The sequence below is a fragment of the Thermobia domestica genome, unplaced genomic scaffold (genome assembly GCF_964235325.1).
Source record: "Thermobia domestica unplaced genomic scaffold, izTheDome1.hap1.1 HAP1_SCAFFOLD_203, whole genome shotgun sequence".
Lineage (NCBI taxonomy): Eukaryota > Metazoa > Arthropoda > Insecta > Zygentoma > Lepismatidae > Thermobia > Thermobia domestica.
Genome location: NW_027655929.1, coordinates 44,166 through 67,809, shown reverse-complemented (window position 1 = coordinate 67,809; position 23,644 = coordinate 44,166). Strand labels below are relative to the sequence as shown.

The 23,644-nt window shown below is 33.3% G+C and overlaps 1 protein-coding gene across 1 annotated transcript in view; it reads right to left on the bottom strand.

Moving 5' to 3' along the window:
• The window catches only part of LOC145676538 (putative ATP-dependent DNA helicase HFM1), a gene marked incomplete at its 3' end in the record, with an annotated part of 337,334 nt that overhangs the window by 302,140 nt on the left and 11,550 nt on the right, over nucleotides 1-23,644 (bottom strand). Inside the window, exons 7-11 of the mRNA XM_081747367.1 lie at nucleotides 22,761-22,993; nucleotides 15,148-15,386; nucleotides 8,805-8,955; nucleotides 8,321-8,456; nucleotides 138-257 (exon numbers count right to left, since the gene is read on the bottom strand). Coding sequence (XP_081603493.1) covers nucleotides 138-257; nucleotides 8,321-8,456; nucleotides 8,805-8,955; nucleotides 15,148-15,386; nucleotides 22,761-22,993 — 879 coding nt within the window. The remainder of the gene's footprint in view (nucleotides 1-137; nucleotides 258-8,320; nucleotides 8,457-8,804; nucleotides 8,956-15,147; nucleotides 15,387-22,760; nucleotides 22,994-23,644) is intronic.

Sequence of the window (23,644 nt, the reverse complement as noted above, 5' to 3'; positions counted from 1 at the left end):
TTGGTCACTTCCTTGAGTATTTAAATTTTGATGCTTACAAAGAAGAATTAAACAAACACTTATAGATAATTAGTTTAAGATATATATATATATATATATATATATATATATATATATATATATACTGTATAACATACCCAGAGTCGTTGTAGCAACTATAACAGGAAGATAACCACTGCGAAATATGTCTTCTACTTTGTGACGATCTTCTGAATGCATACCAGCATGATGATATCCTACTCCCGCTATTAGATATTCTGGATCAGGAAAGAAAACATACATATTTGGTATTAATATCTTAAACAAATTTGAAGTCACAAAAAAGTACTTCGTTTCAAAGATTCTATAATGTAACCAATCTGAATAAGCACTGAAATATGACTGAAATTCATATTAGAAAATAACTAGTAATACATAGTTACTGTCAGTATGGATTATAAAAGAGTTACGGAAAAAATGTTTTCGTTGCTCTTTTTACAGTTATACTTTTTAGAATACTATCGACTTAACCATCATATTTTTTAATGGAATTTAGATATGAAGTATTCAGAATGGCATGCTCCAAAGTCACCTATAACGCAGAAATTACCAAACAACGGTCCTAAAAATGAAATATGCCACTGCCGGTAACAATTATATCGATGTAAAATCAAGTTAACTCGTGATATGTAGAATGTTTCGAGTCATATATATATATATATATATATATATATATATATATATATATATATATATATATATATACACCACGGACCACAAAGCGTTATTCTACAAGTCAAAATAAAGCGAAAAATTTATATAATTGTATACCTTTCGGGTCCTCGTCTGGAGATGCGAATTGTTCTATGCAACGTCACAGATAAAGAACCTCAGAGAAGATCTACCAATCCATCAAATAGTTACATAGATTTTTTCCAGATGGCAGTTAAAGTCGATAGACGTTGATGCTAGCACCACTTATTAGCGTAACAATCAGTGTAACTGCTTGACAGATTTGAGGAGCAATGCTAATCGTTCCAAGTCAATATACGACGTTGCCACGAAGTGAAATTTTGATTCCTCATAACGGCTGAAGGAGGCCCAAGAGGGTTTATCATTATACAGCATTTTCATTTTAACTTGAATAATAGATTTATGTTGTCCGTGGGCACTATTTTTAGAACACCCGGTATATATGATAAATGGTAAGTATTATTAATAATGGTAGTAAGTATTATTTGTTTTCTTAATGCTGAAACACACACAAACGCACACACACACACAAAAGAATTAAAACTTTGTTGTACTGTAAACTCAAAGATAATTCACGGACAGCTCTAATAACTTCATCGTATACATACAAAAAATAATAATTTTCTATGTTCAAAATGTGAAAATAATCTTAATAAATATCCGTATGATCCGTATGATCCACTAAGATTCTTTATTTCTATTTTTCTTTAGTTTTTGTTTCTTGTCAAGAACAATAATATTATATTTTTTTTAGAAATATTGGAAAAAAGATGATGAGAGGTTGGTATAGAAGCACCTTAACTTAATAAATAATAGTATATTACTTTAGGAAGAAAAAGATTTAACAAACCAAAAGACCTTCTCTATAATCAAAAGAAAAAAATACTTAGGTAAAGGTTAAGAACAACAACACAGGAAATGTAAAATACTACAACGAGTAGAAAAATGTTGTTATTATATTAATATTTAAAGTGTTTATACAAAATCCGCTTTCCTTTAAAAAAGAAAAGGTGAAAGATATTTACGTTATATTTATAGCTTATATTACTACTTTGTTCTATATATAATATTTTATTGTTCAACAAACAAATAATTAAGGATTCCATCGAAGTGCATACAAATAATATACAGGGTGTTTCAAAACAACACCGACAATGTTTGGGAGGTGATTCCTGATACCAAGATAAGACAAAAAGTATAGACCAACCTGGGTGCACAAATACTTCCTTTCGGAGTTACGGGCTACCAAAAACACGAAAATATGAACTTAAAGGTCCATAATTAGAAAACTATTTGACCTACCGTAGTCGGATCAAGACCACTTAGGAACTAATAATATGTGCCCTATCCAAAAATATATGTTTCAGAATCCTAAGGTACTCATGCAACAATTTTTATAGAGGGAGTTTGGCTACGGGCATATAATGTGAAGTACTCATCAACTATTTCTATAAAAATTGTTGCGAAGTACCGCAGAATTCTGAAAAATGGATATTTGGATAGGGATTGTTCCTAAGTGAAGTCTTGATCCGACTACGGTAGGTCCCATACCGAATCACAGACATAGGTAATTATTGTTCCTGTGTCACTCAACTGAAAACCAACAGAGAGCAATACCGTACTCTAATATTGAATAATATTGTCAGTTATATTTTCTTTTTCATAATCAAAGCTTTGACTAACAAAAAAAAATCTCAATCTTTGTCTAGGTTGCTTTCCTTCAGATTCTAATGTAGAAAACCCAAAATTTTCTTTCGATATGTGAAGTAGTTTTGCGGATAATTTTGACTTCCTTCATTTTATATCTATCTAGAAGAGATAGTGAAAAAGAGCCTACATAATGAAGACGGTATTTCAGTAGGAGGTAGAATAATTAGGTGTATACGATTTGTAGATGATATGGCGTTTATTGCGGAAACTGAAGAGAAAATCAATATGTGAGAAAACTTGAGAAAGGGCTGTGAAGAATATAGGATGAAAATGAATATTAACTAACTAACTAACTCTATGGCCTATGGAACCCGGAGGTTCAGTGCCGCGTTCACAAAAGCTCTCCACTGACTTCTATCCTTAGCTAATTGGATCCAGTTTCTACTTTGTATTCCTATCTCTGCGAGATCCATCTTAATATTATCCTCCCATCTGCGCCTAGGTCTGCCTAATGGTCGTTTTCCTATGGGTCTACCAGTCAAGACTTTGAAAGCGTTTCTACTTTCTTCCATTTTAGCTACATGACCTGCCCACCTAAGCTTCCTAGACTTGATGACCCTAACAATGTTGGGTAAACCGTATAAACTATGTAGTTCCTCGTTATGAAGCTTCCGCCATTCCCCATTCTCGTTCCTCTTGGGTCCGAATATTCTTCTCAGGATCCTGTTCTCAAATACTTTCAGTCTATGTTCTTCCCTCAGAGTAAATGACCATGTTTCGCAACCATACAGAACAACAGGTATGATTATCGTTTTATATATTTTAAGCTTCAAATTCCTCGACAGAATTCGCGACGACAAGAATGAATATTAGAAAGACAAAAGCCATAGTGATTGAAACGAAGCCGTCAGTGTCAAATGTAGAAGTAGAAGATGAGAAAACAGAACAGGTGTCTAGTTTTCGATACCTGGGTGGTATTATTTATTAGTGATGATATGAAGTGAAAAGATGAAATAAAAGCAAGGATAGGAATGGCGAAAGAAATCTCTAGGAAGAAGAAAATACTATTTTGTAGAACCGTGAATAAAGAGTTGAGAAAAAAGATTTATAAAATGCTTCGTGTGCAGTATTGTACTCTATGAATCAGAAACATGGACATTATGCATAAATGATGGAAAACGACTGGAAGCTTTCGAAACGTGGATGTGGAAAAGAACAGAGAAAATTGGTTGGGTCGAGCAGAAACCGAATGAGAAGGTATTAGAAATGGTGGGAGAGAAAAGAACAATTTTAGATATTATTAAGAAGAGGAAGGGAAACTGTTTGGAATATTGGCTAAAAAGGAACTGTATCATGAGGGACATGCTAGAGTATATGGTGACAGGGAAGAGAGGGAAGGGGCGAAGAAGAGTACAATTAATGGAGGATATCAAAACAGAAAATTCGAACACCAGATGTTTCCATTTAAAAAATTATAAGTATCTGCAGCTTTTGAGTTTTCAGCATATCTATAGTATTTCATAAATTTGAACTGTTCTTTTTCAAAAGATTAAACTCGAAATGGTTGATTACGATGTTAGCTAGTAAAGGAAAAAGAGGAATTTCTATAACCAGTTCCTTCAGTTGCATACACAATTTGCCCTCAAAAATAAAATAATTGGTTTGTAAACATGTTTGCAAATTCGAATGATCTCACTTATATTTGAATTATTAAACTTATTAGATTTTAACCATTGGTGACTGCATTCCAAAGTTAATGTTTGAGAGATCGAATTGAACAACTACATGAATGTATTCTAATTTTAATTTGTCCACGTTCACTAAGGAGCCAAGATCTGCTTTTAAAATGTTTATATTATCAATAGTATATTTAAACTTCTCAATATTTGTACTATATATTTAGTTAACCAATTAACTAGGAAATATATGGAGTGGTTTATACTATACATGGTGTTTCAAAACAACACCAACACGTTTGGGAGGTGATTCCTGACACCAAGATAAGACGAAAAGTATGGACCAATCTGGGTGCACAAATGCTTTTTTTCCCCTTAAACTATGGGACCTACTATAGTCGGATTAAAATTTCACTTGGGAACTAATATGTGTGCTATCCAAAAATGCATGTTTCAGAATTCTGTAGTACTCACACAACAATTTTTATAGAGGGAGTTTGGCTAAGGGCATGTAATTTGAAATATTCACTCACTACCTCTATAAAAATTGTTGCGGAATTACCACGGGATTCTGAAACACGAATATTTGGAAGGGCACAAACTAGTTCTTAAATAAAGTCTTGACCCGTCTATGGTAGGTTCCCTAGTATTGGAGCTATGAACTTTAAAAGTTCATTTTTTTATGTTTTTGCCAGCCTATAACTCCGAAAGAAAGCATTTGCACCCAGATTGGTCTATACTTTTCGTTTTATCTTGGTATCAGAAATCACCTCCCAAACGTTGTCGGTATTGTTTTGAAACATCCTGTATATTATAGGTTTTAATGGTACCTTTTTATACATATTTTAGGAAGACTATGTATTGAAAAGACGGTCCATCAAAGTTATGAATTTCGTATAAATTTACGATTCTTCTAATAATTTTATTTCATTTATTTGCCTGCTTCATTAGCTTACAAAGCACGAGAAATTCTCATGTAAGCATTACAGTTGTCAGAAAAAAAAAACATACAATATTGTCAAATACCAGAGGTATACATCATGCATCTTTCTTAAATACAAACCACATAATAGGATATATTAAGTATAAAAACATGACAATTTACATCGTAATTAGGTAACTGTTTGTACCACACCAGGCATGTACTCACAAGTACGTATCTGTTACCAACTCTTCACTTAATGAGTCATTTAAATATTCTTTAATGGTGTAATAGCACTTTTTAGCGAGTAGATTATATAACGTCTTACCAAGAATGGAAATATTGGTCATATTTTTCAAGTACAGAGGAAGTTTATTATACAATCTGACACAATTCATGTACACGGTTTTGCTTATATTAGCATATTTTTGATGCATCTTGTCTTGTATTATGGCTATGGACATTTTTGTTAAAGATAAAATGATGTTTGTTTTTCACAGTAAAAATAATAGATTTATAGATGTATAAGCTGGGAAGTATTAACATTTGCTTCTATGAAAACCTTTTTACATGTCGATTTTGTGGGTAATCCAAAAATTATTCTAATTGCTTTCTTTTGCGATCGGAAAGTGCTTAAACTATTTTCAGCAGATTCCTAACTGATGTATTATGCCGAAGTTAATTGATGAATTAAACTTGGCGTAGTAAAAGCTAAGAAGTGCTTCTCTCGACACAGTACCTTGAAGTTTGTATAAGGCAAAACACACGCTACTTAGTTTCTTGTTTAAAGTGGAGATATGAGCAGACCATGAAAGATCATCACTTATGATTACACCTAAAAGCTTTGTCATGCAAGAATATTGGAGTAAGTTAGAAGATATTTTTATTTTAGTTGATATACGCGGTTTTCCTGGAAAATGAAAATGTAAGAGAATCGATTTATCATGATTTATAATTAACCTATTCGCTGTTAACCATTTTACTAATTTGTCCGTAAAAATGTCAGATTTCCTCTTAACTTCTTCTATTGATTTTCCTTATATAATCATACTGATGTCATCAGCATATAGAATACATTTTGCTGGATACATATATTCTAACAAGTCATTTATATATATCAGGAAGAGAATAGGCTCCAAAATAGAACCTTGAGGAACACCTCTGGTTACAGTTGATAAAAACGAACAAGTTATTTGAAAGCATGTTGCTCACATCTCCAAATGCTAACTGTAGCAAATCCTCCAAACCGCTTTCTCTTATAGGATATCCAATGGATCCAATGAATGACATTAGTGTGCGCAACATTTCTGGTCTAGCAACAAGATAATGCCAGAGCTCAATATCAGACCACTTGATTTTCGTTATAACTTTGTATATTTGCATGTCTGCTGTATATGTATATAGGGATATTTTTCTCTGACAACTTCTTCCACATAACAGAACATTTTAAGAACAGTATCTGGATGGGACGGTGGAGAATTAATAATTGGCCCAAATAAGCGTGCTGGAGTTGACGTATAGTTTGTTTGTCTGGCAATTCTGTTCATGTTCCTCGACCATTATATATCGTCACCAGTCAGAATACTTCGCAACCACTGCATGTTTATTTCTAAGGTATGAGAAATATTCTTTGAAGTTTTGATAATATCGAGAGATTGACCTTTCGTGATAGCCACAAAGGGTGGGCACAGTTTCTTTGGACTGCGGTGTGCATAGGCGTTACTTGTAGCAAGTCACTGAGTTTGAGGTGATGCAAAGACGAACCTTTCAGTGACTTATGTCATCGGGTATATATGATTCCTATACATATTAGCGTAACATAAACACCCTTATCTGACTTTTTACCTTTATACAAGTTTTACTGTAGTGCTTTCATGAGTAAGAAATATTTATTTTATATTTTTCCTTTGCCATTTCCTTTAGTTTGGTCAAATTTGTTTAAATACTTTGTTCATAGCGAATTATTAAAGTGAATGAATATTTTTCCAAAATTGTGACGTCCCTATAGTGTTCCCATATCAGGAATGGTCACCAAAATGTTCCAAATTGTAGAAAGTTTTGATTGCATGTATCCTGCCAAAAATTATTTTTTTTAATGTGTATGGTTGCTATGTTAGAGAGATTTTAACTCATCTGTCATCGTTTACTGCGTAAATTAGAGGTGTGAAACAGTGTCATCATGTATGACGTAAAATTGAAAATTACCCAAGGATGCCAAGGTGGCATCAATCGGAATTTGAAAGATAACATTCCATTTCATAATAAAACGCAAAGAAAAAACTTTATACCATGTGGAACGGTACAGTGAATTTTACCATTGCTATCTTCTCGACTACATATGCTAATTTATTCGACATGGCAACAGTTATGGGACAGCTACATAATAAATAGCAAAAAGCGTTTCTTTACCTCCTCAGTGGTTAGCAGCAGATGAACTAAGAACTTGAAGTCAACCACTGATGATTAACTTCCTCATAAAACAATCTCCATTTACACGACAAGAAAAGTATAACAGATTTTATATATTACGAAAGTATAGCAGTTACTGCTACTCAGCGTTGAAGCAACATTACTATTGATTAGCCAATTAGCCAATTAGTGGCCCCGCCTAGCGTAGTCACTAACGCTCTCGCTTTCGGTGCGAGCAGTCCCGAGTTCGATTCCCGGTGAAGACATTCGGTCGAAAAAGTGTAAAAAGCTTTTTCAGGTCAGCCAGCCTGCATGAGGTTTTCCTAGATTTTCCTCATTTACACCAGGCAAATGCCGGGGTAGTACCTAACATATAGGTCCCAGGTAGCTTTCTTCCTTCCTTAATTCTTTCACCCTTCCCTTACCCCGGATAGTGTGATCGCCGAAAGACGTCCTCATACGAGACGGTCTAACATGGCCACAGATGCCAAAAGCCCAGAAATCTGTATTCTAAAATCCTAATTAGGCAATTCTTAGCTCATCGAATACTTCCAATGACTTTGTTATGATCTTTGAATAGTTTATTGCGTAAAAAGCTTAACTTTACATTTTAAAAATAATATATAAATCAACACAGCTGATCTAAGAATGAATCATAAAGTAGTACAGATCCATATTTAAGCTTCACATAAGCTACACCATTTCGTTAATTAGTTCAACTTCATTCCTTTTTTTCTTATGTTGTTTACATAATAATGTAACTATTAAGCTAATACACAAAAGATTTTCATATTACAATATTCTCAAACTTTTACATATAGAATTCTGTACAAATTCCGAATTGTACTACTATTTAAGGAATCGCAATGACGAACTTCATATAAATAAAGTAGTACTTGCTTGTTTAAGATTTGTTAAATATACTACCTACCTCTGAGTTTGCTATCCCTCATCATATTAGCGGCTGCTATAATTTTCTCCCTTTGATCAGGTTGAAAATGGAATGTTATATCTTTCACAAGGGTAGCACACGTCTGAATAACTCCTTTTCTTGTGCTACAAAATATCTAGGAAGAAACAAGAGGTAGTTCAAGTTATTGTATTTAAATCTCTTTTTTTTATTATTATTATAGCACGTTAGTTAAATGTAAAATGGAAGTGATAAGGTATAACACTGATGCAAATAAATATTGCAATTGAACGTTTGACTCTTAGTGGATATGGAGTTACATGAGGAAAGTAACTTCTAATAATTTACTGTTCATAAGTTTATTCAGATAAATGAAGATATTATATTATAAATATACCATTCTAAAGTAATCAGCTGATAATGTATGAATTTTGATTACAAAAAATTACGTTAATGAAAGGAGAAAATTATTTCTTTTTTAAACAGAAAAGAAGAAAAACATTACCAATGTTGGTTTTCCACCAGCATGAGTGAAAAGAATATTTCTCAATTTGTAGCTTAAGGTCAAGTCAAATCTAAAGGGGGACCATCCTTCAGGACATCGATATCCATACACAAATTTTTGTAGTTTAACAGGTCTCACTTCATCACCAACTCTGAAATATAAATTTTATGTTCATTCTAACAAATATATTTTTTATAATGGTAATATGTAAACTCTCGAATATTAATTTAAAAGTGCATTATTGACAATAAGTTAGGAAATATTTTTTTAAATGTTAGTATCAAATGATGAAAAAATAATCGAACCTAAAAACTTTCACCGAAACGTAAATTGCAAGGAATGTTAATCATGTTTGTATTTTAGAAGAAAATAAGAGCTAATTTTAAATCTTGCTTACCCATCATTAATATTCTATAAGGTGTGTCCTGCGTTTCTCATATATTTAATTTTGAGTGTTATCTTTCTGTCAGTTTTGAACGTAAGTTCGCCTAATTCTACACACTGCTGTAATTTTTGTACAGAACTATTAAAGGTCTGGGAAGTTCTTTTTAAAAAAATTGTTTTAGAAATTGAAAAATAGCATGGGGCGGTACTTTGGACACAAAACCGATGCTCCGCAGCGAATTCTTCACTTTTGAAAACAGGTAGAGGCCACTGGGATCAATATCATGTTACTGGCAGCAAGATCAGGTAAGGAGGGTAGGAAAGAAGGCTACTCAATGTGCTTATCTTGTCATATATCTAATATAATTCCGGATTGATAAGACGGTGCATTATAAGAAAATTTAATTGTGATAGGTTTAACCAAGGCCGATAAGTAATCATTTTATAGTAAGTAATCATTTATCCAAAATTCAACAAAATACTGCTCAGTAATCGTTTATACCTTTAATACAGGATCAGTTCTCTTGTGTCCCAAAAGATGGCACAAAGAACTTTCTCATTCAAAGAGACCTAGCGAAATTTCTATGATGGAGATAAAAGTAAGTGTTTCCACAGTTTGGATTATCCTTGTATTTCTGGTTTACAAAGAGAATAAAGTTTCATCCATTGTGATGATAGACTCAAAAATTGCCTATAGGACTCTTTATCAAATGATTATCAATTATCATACGAAAGTCTTGTTTCTCTTGATCCAATTATCGAGGAACCCAACATGAACTGACATTAGACAAATGCAAATAGTCTAACAATTCATTTGATAATGCTGTGAGAGATTCCTGTAAGAGTTGAAATATTCTCGAAAGTTCCCCTTCAGTGATCAATTACTATGACCATAACACAATGTTCTCCAAGATGGTGGCACAAATTGAACTTCCAGACTGTGGCAAATCTTCAGTAGATTCTTGTCCATCTATAAATTTGTGAACTCTTATTCTAAAATATTGGTATTCGTGAACCGTCCAACAACAACATCATCACTGTCCTTCCAATCATTCTCCAACTAATGAATAATATCGTAAACTTTTGTATTATGTACAGACAAATCTCTATTACGGCACGAAGCTTCTTCACAGTGAAATTCGTCACTTTAGAGCAGTGCCAAAAAGACTTTCCTTTGTGGGCGAACGAAAAAAAAAAAGAACATTACAGTTAAAAGCTTCAAATGTTGTATAATATATATCTTAAAGTATGAAGTTAATTCACACCAATTATATTTATTAACTTGTGTTCATTTCTGACCAAGAGGAAAATGACAAGCAAATTCTAGTGCGCATCCCGTATCTTCGAGATTTTAGTTTTCACTATTTTGTCATATTTTATTCAATATGTGCTTATCTTTAACTGAATTCCTATTTTTTTCTGAGTATGTTTTCTTATCTTTCCATAATTTTGAATAGTTTGTTTCAATTGTCCTAACATTCTCATTATACAATATAATATTTTTTTTATTTACTGCATAATTCTTCTATTACGTATCTTTGTATCCATCACTCGTAAAAACCATCTGCATTTTTTTTTAATTTGTAAATAGTAGTTTTGTGTTGGCAGAGTCGATAAGGCACTTTTTCATTAATTTGTTTCCATTTGGAACGTTTTTTACCTTCTATCCTCTGCAAATGCAGTTTAGGGTTTCACCCACCTTGTATCAAATGTGTACCCGGAGAAGCCTTGGAGAGTGAAGGCGGTCGAAGTGTGGCATTGACTAATACTTAAATCCGATTTAAACCACTCGTTGAGCAAAACAATACGTTTATTGTAAAATAAAATATTAACGTGTAACAGTTTCGCCACTATCCACTTGGCTTCATCAGACACTATAAACAAACAGGTAATTTATTTATTTATAATAGTCCTCTACAGAGCCAAACTCCATTTACAGAGGAACATATGTATACACACATAATTACATGTGAAATACATATATATCTATATACTGAAAGAAATAAAAAAATACGTGTAAACAAGGAAAAATACAAGTTAAATAATAAAAACAAATTAAAATATTAATAGTATAAATTTAAAAGAAAATAAAAAATATGAAAAAAATGAAAAAATAAAAAAGTCTCCAGCATAGGTTCAACTCATAGAGATAAGTCATAGAGATAACACTTCTTAATTATTTAATTAATCCATACATAATGTCTTTTCAAAATATTATTTTTGAGTATACGCAAATATACAGAGATAGGATAACAGAAGTCAAGATCCAAATCTGATGAAACCAGCTGATTGAAATTCTTACAAGCTCTAACTATGAATGACTCCTGGTGAATTGTAATGACAAATTATATATAGAAGAGATAGCGAAACAATTCCTGATGCTGATTGGCTACCACCAGCTACTTCAAGCAATTTGCTTCAATCACAAAAACAGAATATAAAATAGAAACAAAATTCGCTAATTCTCCCCCCCCTTCCACACACACACACACTTTTGCTGACATCATATACATGCGTATCTAATTTACAAAATAACCTTACAAATAACTCTTGAATATGAATACCAAATAAACAGTATAGAATAAATAAATAATATAAAATAAATAATAGAATAAATAAATAATACTAAAATTTACAAAACTAATCTATACAACTAACACTTTCAATCTTTAAGGCTTCTCAACAATTTATTTATTCCACTGTTCATCAGGCCTGAATTCCAGTTCATGATCCTATCACCTTCAACAATCAATGAGTCTTGCTTCTTTCCATTTTCTCACTAAGCTTCCGTCCTCTTGGCTCAGCATTTTCACTTCACTCCAATTAATTGAATGTCCAGTGCCTCTTATGTGCTTATATATATCCATCTTTCGCTGTCTCTTCTAGATATAATCTGTCATTACCAGTGTATTTATAGTGTCTGATGAAGCCAAAGTGGATAATTGGCGAAACTTTACACATTCAGAATTTTTACAATAAACAGCGGGTAATTTAAATCGGATTTAAGTCTACTAAAGCAAAGTTTGTACAATGGAAAATATGACTAATACTGTTAAAATTATTCGAATACCTAGAAGTGCTTGATAATATTTGTACAATTATTGGAATAATTATTTGTTACCCGAATAATTATTCGAATTTTAACAGCAGTAGTATTGACCATATCACCTTCTCTGTGTGTCGAGGAAAGTGTAGAACATTACTTTCATACCTCATCACCCATATCCAAAATGAGGCGTACTCTTACCTTTAGTAAATATTAATTTTGCAGAATTCTATAGTAAAATATTTCGGACTTGAATAATAAATTACATAGGCTCAAAACTTATAGATAACAAATTTATTGACATATTTAATTTTATTCTATTATGCAACGGATGAATCTAAGTGCACGTAATGTGTGTTATTTAGTGGATATTACTATTTATGTTTTTTGTGCGATTTTACATACAAGGTTGTATAAGCCGTTTCTCTTCATTGAGGAAATTACGACAGGTACTGTTATCTGGATATATTGCAGCTGTACTTGTTTTCACAACTAAATTTTGACTCTAGAAGTTTCGACTTCTAACAAGTTCTCCCTATCAAAACATCGATGCTCATATCTGCCTAAATTAAGAACAGAGTCTACTGAGTTTCATTTTCAAAATTCCACTATATTTTCACTAAATTCAGTATATATCAGCAAAATTCCAGTACCTTACACAATGATTTTTTAGAAGTTCTTTAGGAATAATCACACTCTTGATGATTTCAAGGTTTGTAACTGTTTTACCATCAAAAGAATATTTTATTTTTAATAAATTTAGTTAACCTTGATTCTTTTTACATTTTTTAAAGGGCCTCCTAACTCCCCTCACAGCCCTCCACTCCACCTACTGTTTTAAATGTCTAATTATAAAATGTATACAACTCTTGCTTTGGAAAAATTTACAATCTCAATGGATACAAAATTGTTTCTAAGACTATTAAAACAATTACCAGAAAAAAAGTGTTGTTGACAAATTACCAGTTTCATGATTTGTCCAGTATGTGGATCAAAATTCCAGTATATTTCCAGCATTTCCAGTATCAAAATTAAATTCCAGTATAATTCAAGTATTTTTAGTATTTCCAGTATCAGTAGACACCCTGTAAGAACTTCCCCATTGCTAGATTGGGAGTGGTGATGAGAATAGCTTAGTATAGTTCGCATAGCCATCCAGGTCTCCTGATCTAACGCCATGTGATTTCTTCCTTTGGAAGTACGCTAAGAACCCGTGTTTATGTATTCCTATAGTCAATATAAAAGTTCAGCTCAGAGAACGCAACGCCGCTCTTTTGATGGCCATGGACAGCAAAATGCTACAAAACGTATGATCTGAACTCATTATAATTCGGACCTGTCTCATATGGACAATGTTTACCTTGTGATTCAAACATGGAGAAGTTTGGCTTCTCTTCACGTATGAACTCTTTATTGTATGCGTAATACTGTGGAAAATACAATGATTTGAAACCGATTAATCATTTGTAACAACCCTGCACAATGAATCCATATACAACATTTTAAAGAAACGACAGTCTCATCACATGATTTGGCGACAATTAAGTTTAAAATGGACAGAAGTTAAGTTTAAATTAAGTTTAAACGTTAGGTACGTATAAAGATCATGCAGCTTTGAGTTTTGATGGCACATGGTTAGTTGAAAACAACTTTTTATTTCACATATAAATTTATTATTACCATATATATTCGATTATAAGCCAAACGACTTCCAGAAATCAAAAACGAATTTTTTTTTAAAAAATGAAAATATCACAACCAGACGATTCAGATTCATCGTTACTTCCTTCTTTGTCACTGTCTGTACACAGCATTGCCTTCTTTGCCATCAAGAGCATTCGAGACTGAATACTTTTTAAACGAACAACCATCGATTTCTCTCGATGTTCTACAAATTCACTACACTTAGAAGAAAGTCCACTGACTTAGGAACGTCGAGTCTACATGATGCGTTAACTTAATGTAGTGGGTACTGGCCATATTTTTCGGAACTTTTTCCTATTATGTGGGTAAAGAATGTCGTCTAGCTTATCGGCCGTGCTAACGATACCAATTCCAAGCTGAGGAGCACTTTTATTGAAGCCAAGGAATAATAAAATGAGAAGAAAAAAATGCCTTGCAATTTGGTAAACATGGTACTACCCCTGAATAATCTTCCTGATTGCTCTGATGAAGTTAGAAGAACGTAAGTCGCTGAGATTAAGCGAACACTTAAATTTTAGTAAGCTATTTAATTATTAAGGTATGTTCTTTACGTCATTTAGCGTTTCATAAATACAGGGTTATTCAAAAAGAAAGAACAGATTTCAAACATTTATTTCTTCCTAACTACAAAAGATAGAAACATGATTCGAACGTTACTTGATTAAGAAAAGTTTACAATTTATTGTAATTATGGTGTGCATTCAATATGAGCACGGTGTGTTACACGACAAATGTCAAAACGGTGGCTCATTTCTTGCCACGTACGAATCAGCTGGTCTCTAGTTATCGAATTCACAGCTTCAACAATTCGATGTCGTAGACGATTTGCTTATGATGCGGAGGTTGTTTATTAAATTGACGGCGAAATGCTCTCTGAACTGCAACAATGAACTTAAGTTTTGTTAATTGCAGCACACAAAAAGACTTCTCCTGTGGTGACGCCGCAATTTCACTACAGACAAACAACAACAAACAACAGCGCCAATGCGGCCGTGATTGGAACTTATATCCGGGCTGTTTAAATTGTAAGCTTTTCTTAATCAAGTAACGTTCGAATCATGTTTCTATCTTTTGTAATTTGGAAGAAATAAATGTTTGAAATCTGTTCTTTCTTTTTGAATAACCCTGTATAATAATTCACTCTGAAGAATAAAGTAGAAACGAAAGCGAATTCAATTAAGTTTGAAATAAATAAAATTATTTACATACTTGTAAAATATTGCTGGAGACTCTCTTCCTCCTAACCATTCAGCCACATCTTCAACATTGGGAATAGTAGCTGACACAGCTAAGAATCTCAACGTCAATCCTCCTATGCAATTACTGTCAAGATTGTTTTGAGTTGCAATGGATTTCATTTCATATTTCAATGTTGTTTGTACGGTTTTCATTCGACTTACAACAGCTTCCATGATTGGACCTCTTTTCTCGTCGTTCAACAGATGAACCTGAAAGAAAACAAAGGGATTCTCCATCTATTTCCTGAATTACAGTTTTGACATATATGTTTAGATTTGTAACGAATTTTGATATTCTTTTGCTCCAAGAAAGAATGCCACAATGAATTTATTTCTGCCGCTAATAATAGTGAAAAATTTGGAAGAACCAAATGAAAATGCCAAAAGCTTCAGGTAATGTGATGTGATTTTGAGTTTAGCGTCTCTTTCTGCAGTGAGACTATATGAAACGTGGACCTACTGATTAACGTGGAATCCGAATCACATCAGCTCCCGCCGGGAATTAAAAGCTTCATAATATAATTAAGAGAATGTCAAAATGCCTACTACTAAAGAATGTTTATGGTACCTAACAGAAGTAAAATCTAAATTGAATCAAAATGATTTGTTGAAGCGAGAGTCCAATGCGTTAAAATGATAATTTAATTCAAAAGTTTCCTTGATATCAATGACCGTTATTAATACTTGACTGTTGACTCAAAGAAATTGTGTGATTATCACTCAGAAGTTCAGTCAATTATCACTCAGAAGTTCAGTATCAATTTCTATATCTTTTTCCGTTCCATACACAAAGTAGTTCCGAGAGGTTTTCTTCTATTTTTCCTTCCTATCTTTGATAAATTTTTCTGTACACTCGGAATTGTGTTAGCACTCTGCGACCTTCGATTTTGTATTCTTTTCCTCTTTGTAATTAACTCTAAAATGCATTTTGGTGCCAATTGGCATCATAGTGAATCAATAACAATAACAATAATAATGATATTCTTAAAATGTGTATATTAGCGAATAGCGCACGCCGATGCCATGTAACACCAATGGAATTAAGCTTTTTACCACACAGTTTTCGTCTAGTGGCATAAGTCGGACAGAGAGTGTCCGAGAGCATCAGAAAGCATATAGAAAGCATAAAACGTACAAATTCGTTACTTGTAATTATTTTCACAAAACCTTTTCTTGCTTTCTTAACATTAAAAAATATCATTGTTTCACAATCTTCTAAAACACATGAAACACATCGTTTCTGCTTATATTGACACTAAACTCTGTTTTCACTAATGTAATATAATCATGATATCTATCCTGTAATTTGATACTCCAGAAGTAAAAACATAAACAAATCATGTTATTGGATATTATTTACATTTATCTACGCAATGCATAAAGAAAGAGAAAAGAAAAATAATTTCAACACACGACCAAAATTAATTCGTGCAATAAAGGGTTAAATGACAATAGTTCTACTAAAAGTTTCAAGTATCATACCTCTTATATCATCTTACTGATTACCTTAAAACTGTCTACTTTATTCTTTCAGTGCTTTTATGATTTCAGTTAGTATTTGATTTGTTCTCATAGATTTTCTTATTTTAACATTTTTTCTAATGCTTCTTTAAACATATATTTTACAATCGGTGATCCCAGGTTATCTTGTTTCATTTCATTCTCTTCTTCAAGCAAAGATTTCTCAAGTTTTCGTAAGCATATTTCTTTTACCAGAATTCATTTAATTAGAGATAAAGACGGAAACACCTCAAAGGCAACATGAAGAAAGAATAAGTGGAAGTAAAGAAGTGGTTTCGAGAACGAAGGAAACATTCTAGCATAATCAGGGATAATGTCAGAATGTTTTCTTCTTTCTCGAAACTACCATATACTTTATTTCCATATATTCTTTCTTCATGTTGCCTTTGAACATGTGTTCCCGTACTTCTTTATCTATTCGTAACCCCTTCTTGTGTTGCCTTCATTATTTATCAGGTCTTGATAGCTCAATTTGACGTTTTCGCGATTTTCGACAGCCCTAGCTCTGAAGCTATGCATTTTTTGCAATAGGTCCATATGAACTTTTCCTCTTATTTTGATGTGAGGAATCACCTCTTACAGTTTGTCGGTATAGTTCGTTAACACCCAATATCTATTTATCTATCTATCTATATATATATATATATACACCGGTATATACAGGGTGGTCCAAAGTATGGAAACATCCAAATAAAATTCAAACCGTCCAGAATTGGGAAAAAGGGGGAAAATGATGATAACAGACGGGGGGGGGATCTTTTGAGACACATGGCACCATCGGTCGCAATCTTGAAACGGCATTAACTTTTTAAAATGGGAACCCTATCGTGTGATACATCAAATAGGACTAGAATTTTTCCAGGAATCCAGTGGTGAAATGTTTTTAGCTCTAGGACCAACTGTTGTAAAGTTTCATCCGATTTTCTTTTCTACGGAATGGCAACAACAAGGAATAAGTGGATGGAGATCGTGTGGATCACAGGAGAGCGCAGCAGCAGACAAATCGCAGACAATTTTAACGCTTGTCACCCAGAACAGGAGCTCATTTCCCATAGTGTAGTATAGAAAGTAATAGCGAAATATAAGAAAACCGTGTCGGTGTAAAACAAACCAAAAGTAGGCAGGCCTCGCACAGCGACGGACGAAGCGACATCCACTGCTGTATTGGCATCATTCGCGAAAAGTCCCACCCGCAGTACCCGTCGCCTAACCCAGGAATGTGGTGTATCCCGTACGTTCATCCTGAGAATCGTATCTATGCATAAGTGGTACCCATATAAGATACAGCTATTCCAACATCTAACCGAGGATGATCCAGACCGCCGAGTCGAATTCTGTGAGTGGGATGCGGAACAAATCACACAGAAACCTCCATTCACTTATAACGTGCTATTCTCGGACGAGACTTTTTTTTTTTTTTTTTTTTTTTTTTTTGTCGGGCGAGATGAACAAGCAAAATCACCGACATTGGTATGACAACAATCCAGCCAGACTGGTACGACGATTCTCGGGCTCTTGGCTCTGACAAAGTGATAGTGTGGTGCGGTATGTGAGATACCCATGTGGTGTGCCCACTCTTCATCGAGCGCAATTTATATGCAATTACCTACCGTAACATCCTTGAGAAAGAAATCCTGCCGTCTGTCACATTAGAGGATGGCTCTTGCTCTTTGTTCTATCAACATGACGGGGCATCACCTCATTTCGGATTATGTGCTAGTGAATGCCTAGATGAGCAATTCCCACAGAAATGAAAAGGTCGGCGAGAACCTGTGGGATGAACACCACGTTCCCCAGACCTCACTCCTTGGATTTCTTTCTGTGGGACTACGTGAAATCCGTTGTGTATGCTACCAAGATCAGGGATATTAACCACCTTCAACGCACGATTATTGACGCGTGTGCCAGCATTTCTGAAGACACGCTGGGCAGGGTTATGGATGACTGGCAGAAGCTGATGCATTTAAAGATTGCTCAGGAGGGATGGAACATTGAACAATTGCTGTAACATTGGTCAGTTGGCCACACATTGCCCGCAGTGTTATCTCCAAGTAAGTGCAGAAAATTGGTTAAAACTTTTGCAACGGTTGGTCGTAGAGCTAAAAATAATTCACCATTGGATTCCTGGAAAAGTTTCAGTCGTATTTGATGTATCAGACGATAGGATTCCCATTTAAAAATGTTTCCAGCATTTCAAGATGGCGGCCGATAATGCCATATGTCTCAAAAGATTTCTCTCTCATCTGTTATCACTTTTTTCTTTTTTCCCAATTCTGAACGGTTTGGATTTATGTGGATGTTTCCACACTTTTGAACCATCATATATAAATATAGTGTTTCAAAACAACACCGACAACGTTTGGGAGGTGATTCCTGACACCAAGATAAGACAAAAAGTATAGACCAACTTGGGTGCACAAATCCTTCTTTCGGAGTTGCAGGCTGCCGAAAAGATGAAAAAATGAAATTTAAAGGTCCATAGTTCCAAAATTATGAGACCTACCATAGTCGGGCCAAGATTTCACTTAGGAATTAGTATGTGTGCTATCCAAAAAGCCATGTTTCAGAATCCTAAGGTACTCACGCAACAATTTTTATAGAGAGAGTTGGCTAGGGGCATATAATTTTAAGTACTTACTATATATATAAAGAGACAGTGTAGAAGAGCAAACATGATGACGATATTTTGGTAGGAAGTTGAATGATTTTAAATGCAATTGAAAAGAGGAAGGAAAACTGGTTAGGACACCGGCTGAGAAAGTTATTACATAACATATTTATACATATAAGGAACGATAGAATACTTACGTGATTCAGCAAACGAACACAAAGCACCAAAGTAAATGAAACCAAGACAAGATTTTCAGTAGTCAGTAAGTGAAAAATAGAAGAAAAAACAAGAAGGAGAACAGGAACTCAATACGGAAGATTTCAGTCAAATAACCAATACACTGAATACAGTCCTATAGATGAAAATATGTTATCATGCAAACGTAATACATGTACTATTTAAAAAAAGGAAAAAGAAATCGATCGGCACCTAGGAATTTATCATAATTTACGAACTACATTAGTGGCTTAAAGAATATGATACATATGGGTATTGATTATCTGTATACAAAATAATAATAAATATTTGGTATTATAACTCAATTTTTCCTGTGTTTAAAGTATTTACTACGTGTGATTTTCGTTTTTCAGCCACCATCAGTAAAACAAAGGAATCATGATACACATACTTATAAAAATAGAAAACTGCTACATGATTTTGTTTGAAAATACACATACAAAGCACATTATAAATATAGAGACTTTCGTTTGTCTGTAGATTATCAGGTAGAATTCTGAAAAAAAATCATATTTGGCATATCATGCATACCATGAAAGCTGCCTCATATATTATATTTTATTATTCAAGAAATACTTGTATGTCTTGATTATTTTGATTTATTTCTATTAAAATACTTGTAAGCATTGTCACTTTGTCGATAAATATAATTATTGTATCTTTCATCAAATGTCTCTCTGTCCATATTATTTTTTTATTATTTGTTTCCATCGTGATTCTTTCCTATGTATATGTGCTATTTATATTCGTTACTAGAAAATGCCCCACGTATTATTATGGGCAATATTTTGCATTCTTCGTTCTGCGTCTTTAATATGGAATTTATCTGAACCGTAAGTCACACAAAATTCTAATACTTTATATAGATAAGCAGGTTAGTGTACTACCTCACCTCTTTGTCTTCCCTTCAAAAAACTGAAACACTGTTTAATTATTTCAAATGATAAGTCCAAATACCAAATTTCAATTATATTACGAGTAATTATAACTTAACAATATATACGTTAACTCAAAGAAAAATTATTTTTTTCTGTACAATTGAAGGATATTGACAAAAATATGTAGTTCCACTAGAAGCATAATCGCTTTCTAAAAACTACACATGATGACAAGAGGTCATTTAAATGTAGCATTGGCACGCCGTTTTAACATTTAGATGCTTCAGTGAGTTAAAAAAAAAAAAAAAAAATATCATTAATATGCATCTTATTACATCACTAACTAATTTAACTTCTTGAGCTTTGGAAAGTAAGGACTTCTTACTTTCTATAGACAAACTGAACATAAAACTTCCTTATTATGGTCTTGGAGTTAAGCCAGACAAATGCTGACATCACTGCAAATTGTTAAGCGAAATGCACCTAGTGTCCCTATCTAATATTAGTTCATATATGAACATTCTATCATTACTGGCAAGTCACTCGTAGTAAATTGAAGAGTTCTTAAACATTTTAGTTCCCGGTTACACTCTTCATCATTATTCCTTTCGCTTGTAATCTTCTTGCACTCCTCTTTCTCATTCCACAAATTTGCAGAAAAACTAATACTAGTAATAACACGAAATGAAAACAGTTGAAAGTACAGAAGAACACTATATAAACGAAACATAAATACAGTGAACTACGAAGATAGCAAGCAAATTATACTCGGTTCTTCTACTATCCAATATACCTCAGAAGTCTGTGCTCAGTCCAAAGATTAGGAATTATAAAGATATTGATGTATTAGGTGAATAAATCTTGAAAAGCAATGTAATAAATATTGACTACTTTCGATACTTGACAAGAAATTACTTTGAACACACAAAATTTTGCGAAAATACATATATATATATCAATGAAAATAAAATAAGAGAAGTAGGGTAAAAGGAATAAAAATTTAAAAATCTAAACTAACGAACGATTACGAATATTAACTAGGACTAACCTTGGAATACGTCCACCATTTAATAATTGCAGAAATTTTCAATGAATATCCCATCTTCCTCAGCGGCGTTTTCTTAAAGTATAGACTACAAACTTCATCTCACATCTTATGGCATTAATTGTAATAGTACAGCAGTATAAAAAAAGAAACGCTTTTATTCTTAAAAAAAATATACATACACAAACATCACGCTATTACCAATAACAAAAGTTAAACTTTTATATTTATAAAGTTGTGATTCAGAAAGTAATGCTTCCAAGCCCACTACTTGGCCAATAGTATTGCAAACGTTCTGAACCATTTAACATTAATGCACTGATGTTTAAGCTATAGAATGTCACTTGTTTTACCTTCCTATCTCTTCTTGTTCCAGAGTAATGGAGCAATCTATGGCATCCAGTGGTGACGTCTGGTTGAAACAGCGGGCTGTCATTGAATTTCTGAGTGCGAAAGATTTGCGACCAAGAACAGTCATCGCCGGCGACTAGTCGTGGATACACCGTTATGACCCGGAAACGAAGCCTGAGTCGATGGAGTACCGTCACACTTCCTCTCCTCCGTCAAAAAAAATTCAAAGTTGTCCCATCTGCTGGCAGAGAGTTGACATTCTGTCTCATCCTACCTAGTCCAGATCTTGCGCCCTGTGTCTTTTGGCTCTTCCCCAAACTTAAGGATCACCCTAAAGGCCAACGATCAGTTGTAACAGTTCGGCAATGGTGTCGCCAGCACCCACTACAATTCTTAACCGATGACATGAAAAACCTTGTTTCGCGTAGGCGCAAGTGTGTTATCCGAATGGGGACTATGTTGGAAAATGATACCACCATTTGTAGCTGATATTGCAAGCTTTCCACTGATACCTGTATCGGTACTATCTGTCAAACACAAATAAAGGTATCACCTTGAAGACATTACTTTCTGAATCACCCTCGTATTTAAGAGTGCAACTTTTGTTATTAATAATAGCGAGGTATATATATATATATATATATATGTCTATGCAGTCTATGCTTTAAAAAACAGCAAAGGAAGATGGGAGTTTCTATTGAAAATTTCGCCAATTATTAAAGATAAACGCAAACCAACGTTAATGTAAATAAACTGAGTTTGATGTTTCCAGCAAATGAAGAAGCATACAATCTACAAAATATATATATATATATATATATATATATATATATAATTTGTGCTATAATCTTATAGTTAAATAGTATGATCCACCACAAAGTTCAAAGATAATATCTACATTACTGTTAGTATCTATTAATAAACAATACAACGAAACGTACCTCATCTATAAGGAATAACTTGACCACTCCCACCAAGCTCTTGTTATCTTTCCACTTCCTAGTCAACGAGTCCCATTTCTCAGGTGTTGTAAGGACCAGCTGAAAGTGTTGCATTTCAAAATAGTCTGATACTTCTGAGTCTCCCGTAATTTCTTTACATTTCACACCCAGAGCAGAGAATTTTTCCATCCAGTCATTATATCTCTCGGTACATAGCGCTTTCACTGGTGCCACTATAAACATTAAAAGTAGAAAATCAATTTTAAAAAAATCTGTCTAATTATTATATATTTTATCTTAAATAATTAAGAACGAAAATAACGTAACGTAACAATTAAAAATAAAAGAACTATACGATGACTTTCAAACGTAAAGAAAGAAAAAAATTTACTTGAGACTTCAAACTGATTGTTTATCATTTTAAACGAAAACATGAAAATTTTAAAGGACTTACTTTATCTCAGTCTTAAATCTAGGAAACTATTTCTGAAACAGGCTATTCATTTTCAATTAAGATGCATGATTTTGAAAGAGAATTGTTAATTTTTGAATGTGATTACTTATTACTTACCAATAATTACTCCAAGTAAAAATAAGCAAGTAAAAATAAGCGAGCAAGGTAAAGAGACCTACAGCTTCCTACAGCCCTATTAATTTAGTAGTCAACGCAATGCATACCAACTGAAATAATATCCGTTTATATAATCCAGATTCTTTGTTGTGAGAACGTCAATCATAGTTTATTAATATTGAAAGACACATATTTGTAAGTCAGAAAGAAAGCTGCGAATTATTACAATGGGAAATGGCATGATATATTCTTATTGGATTTCTTTAAGATATGGAACAGATATAAACAAAAGTTTTCGATTAATTTAACAACA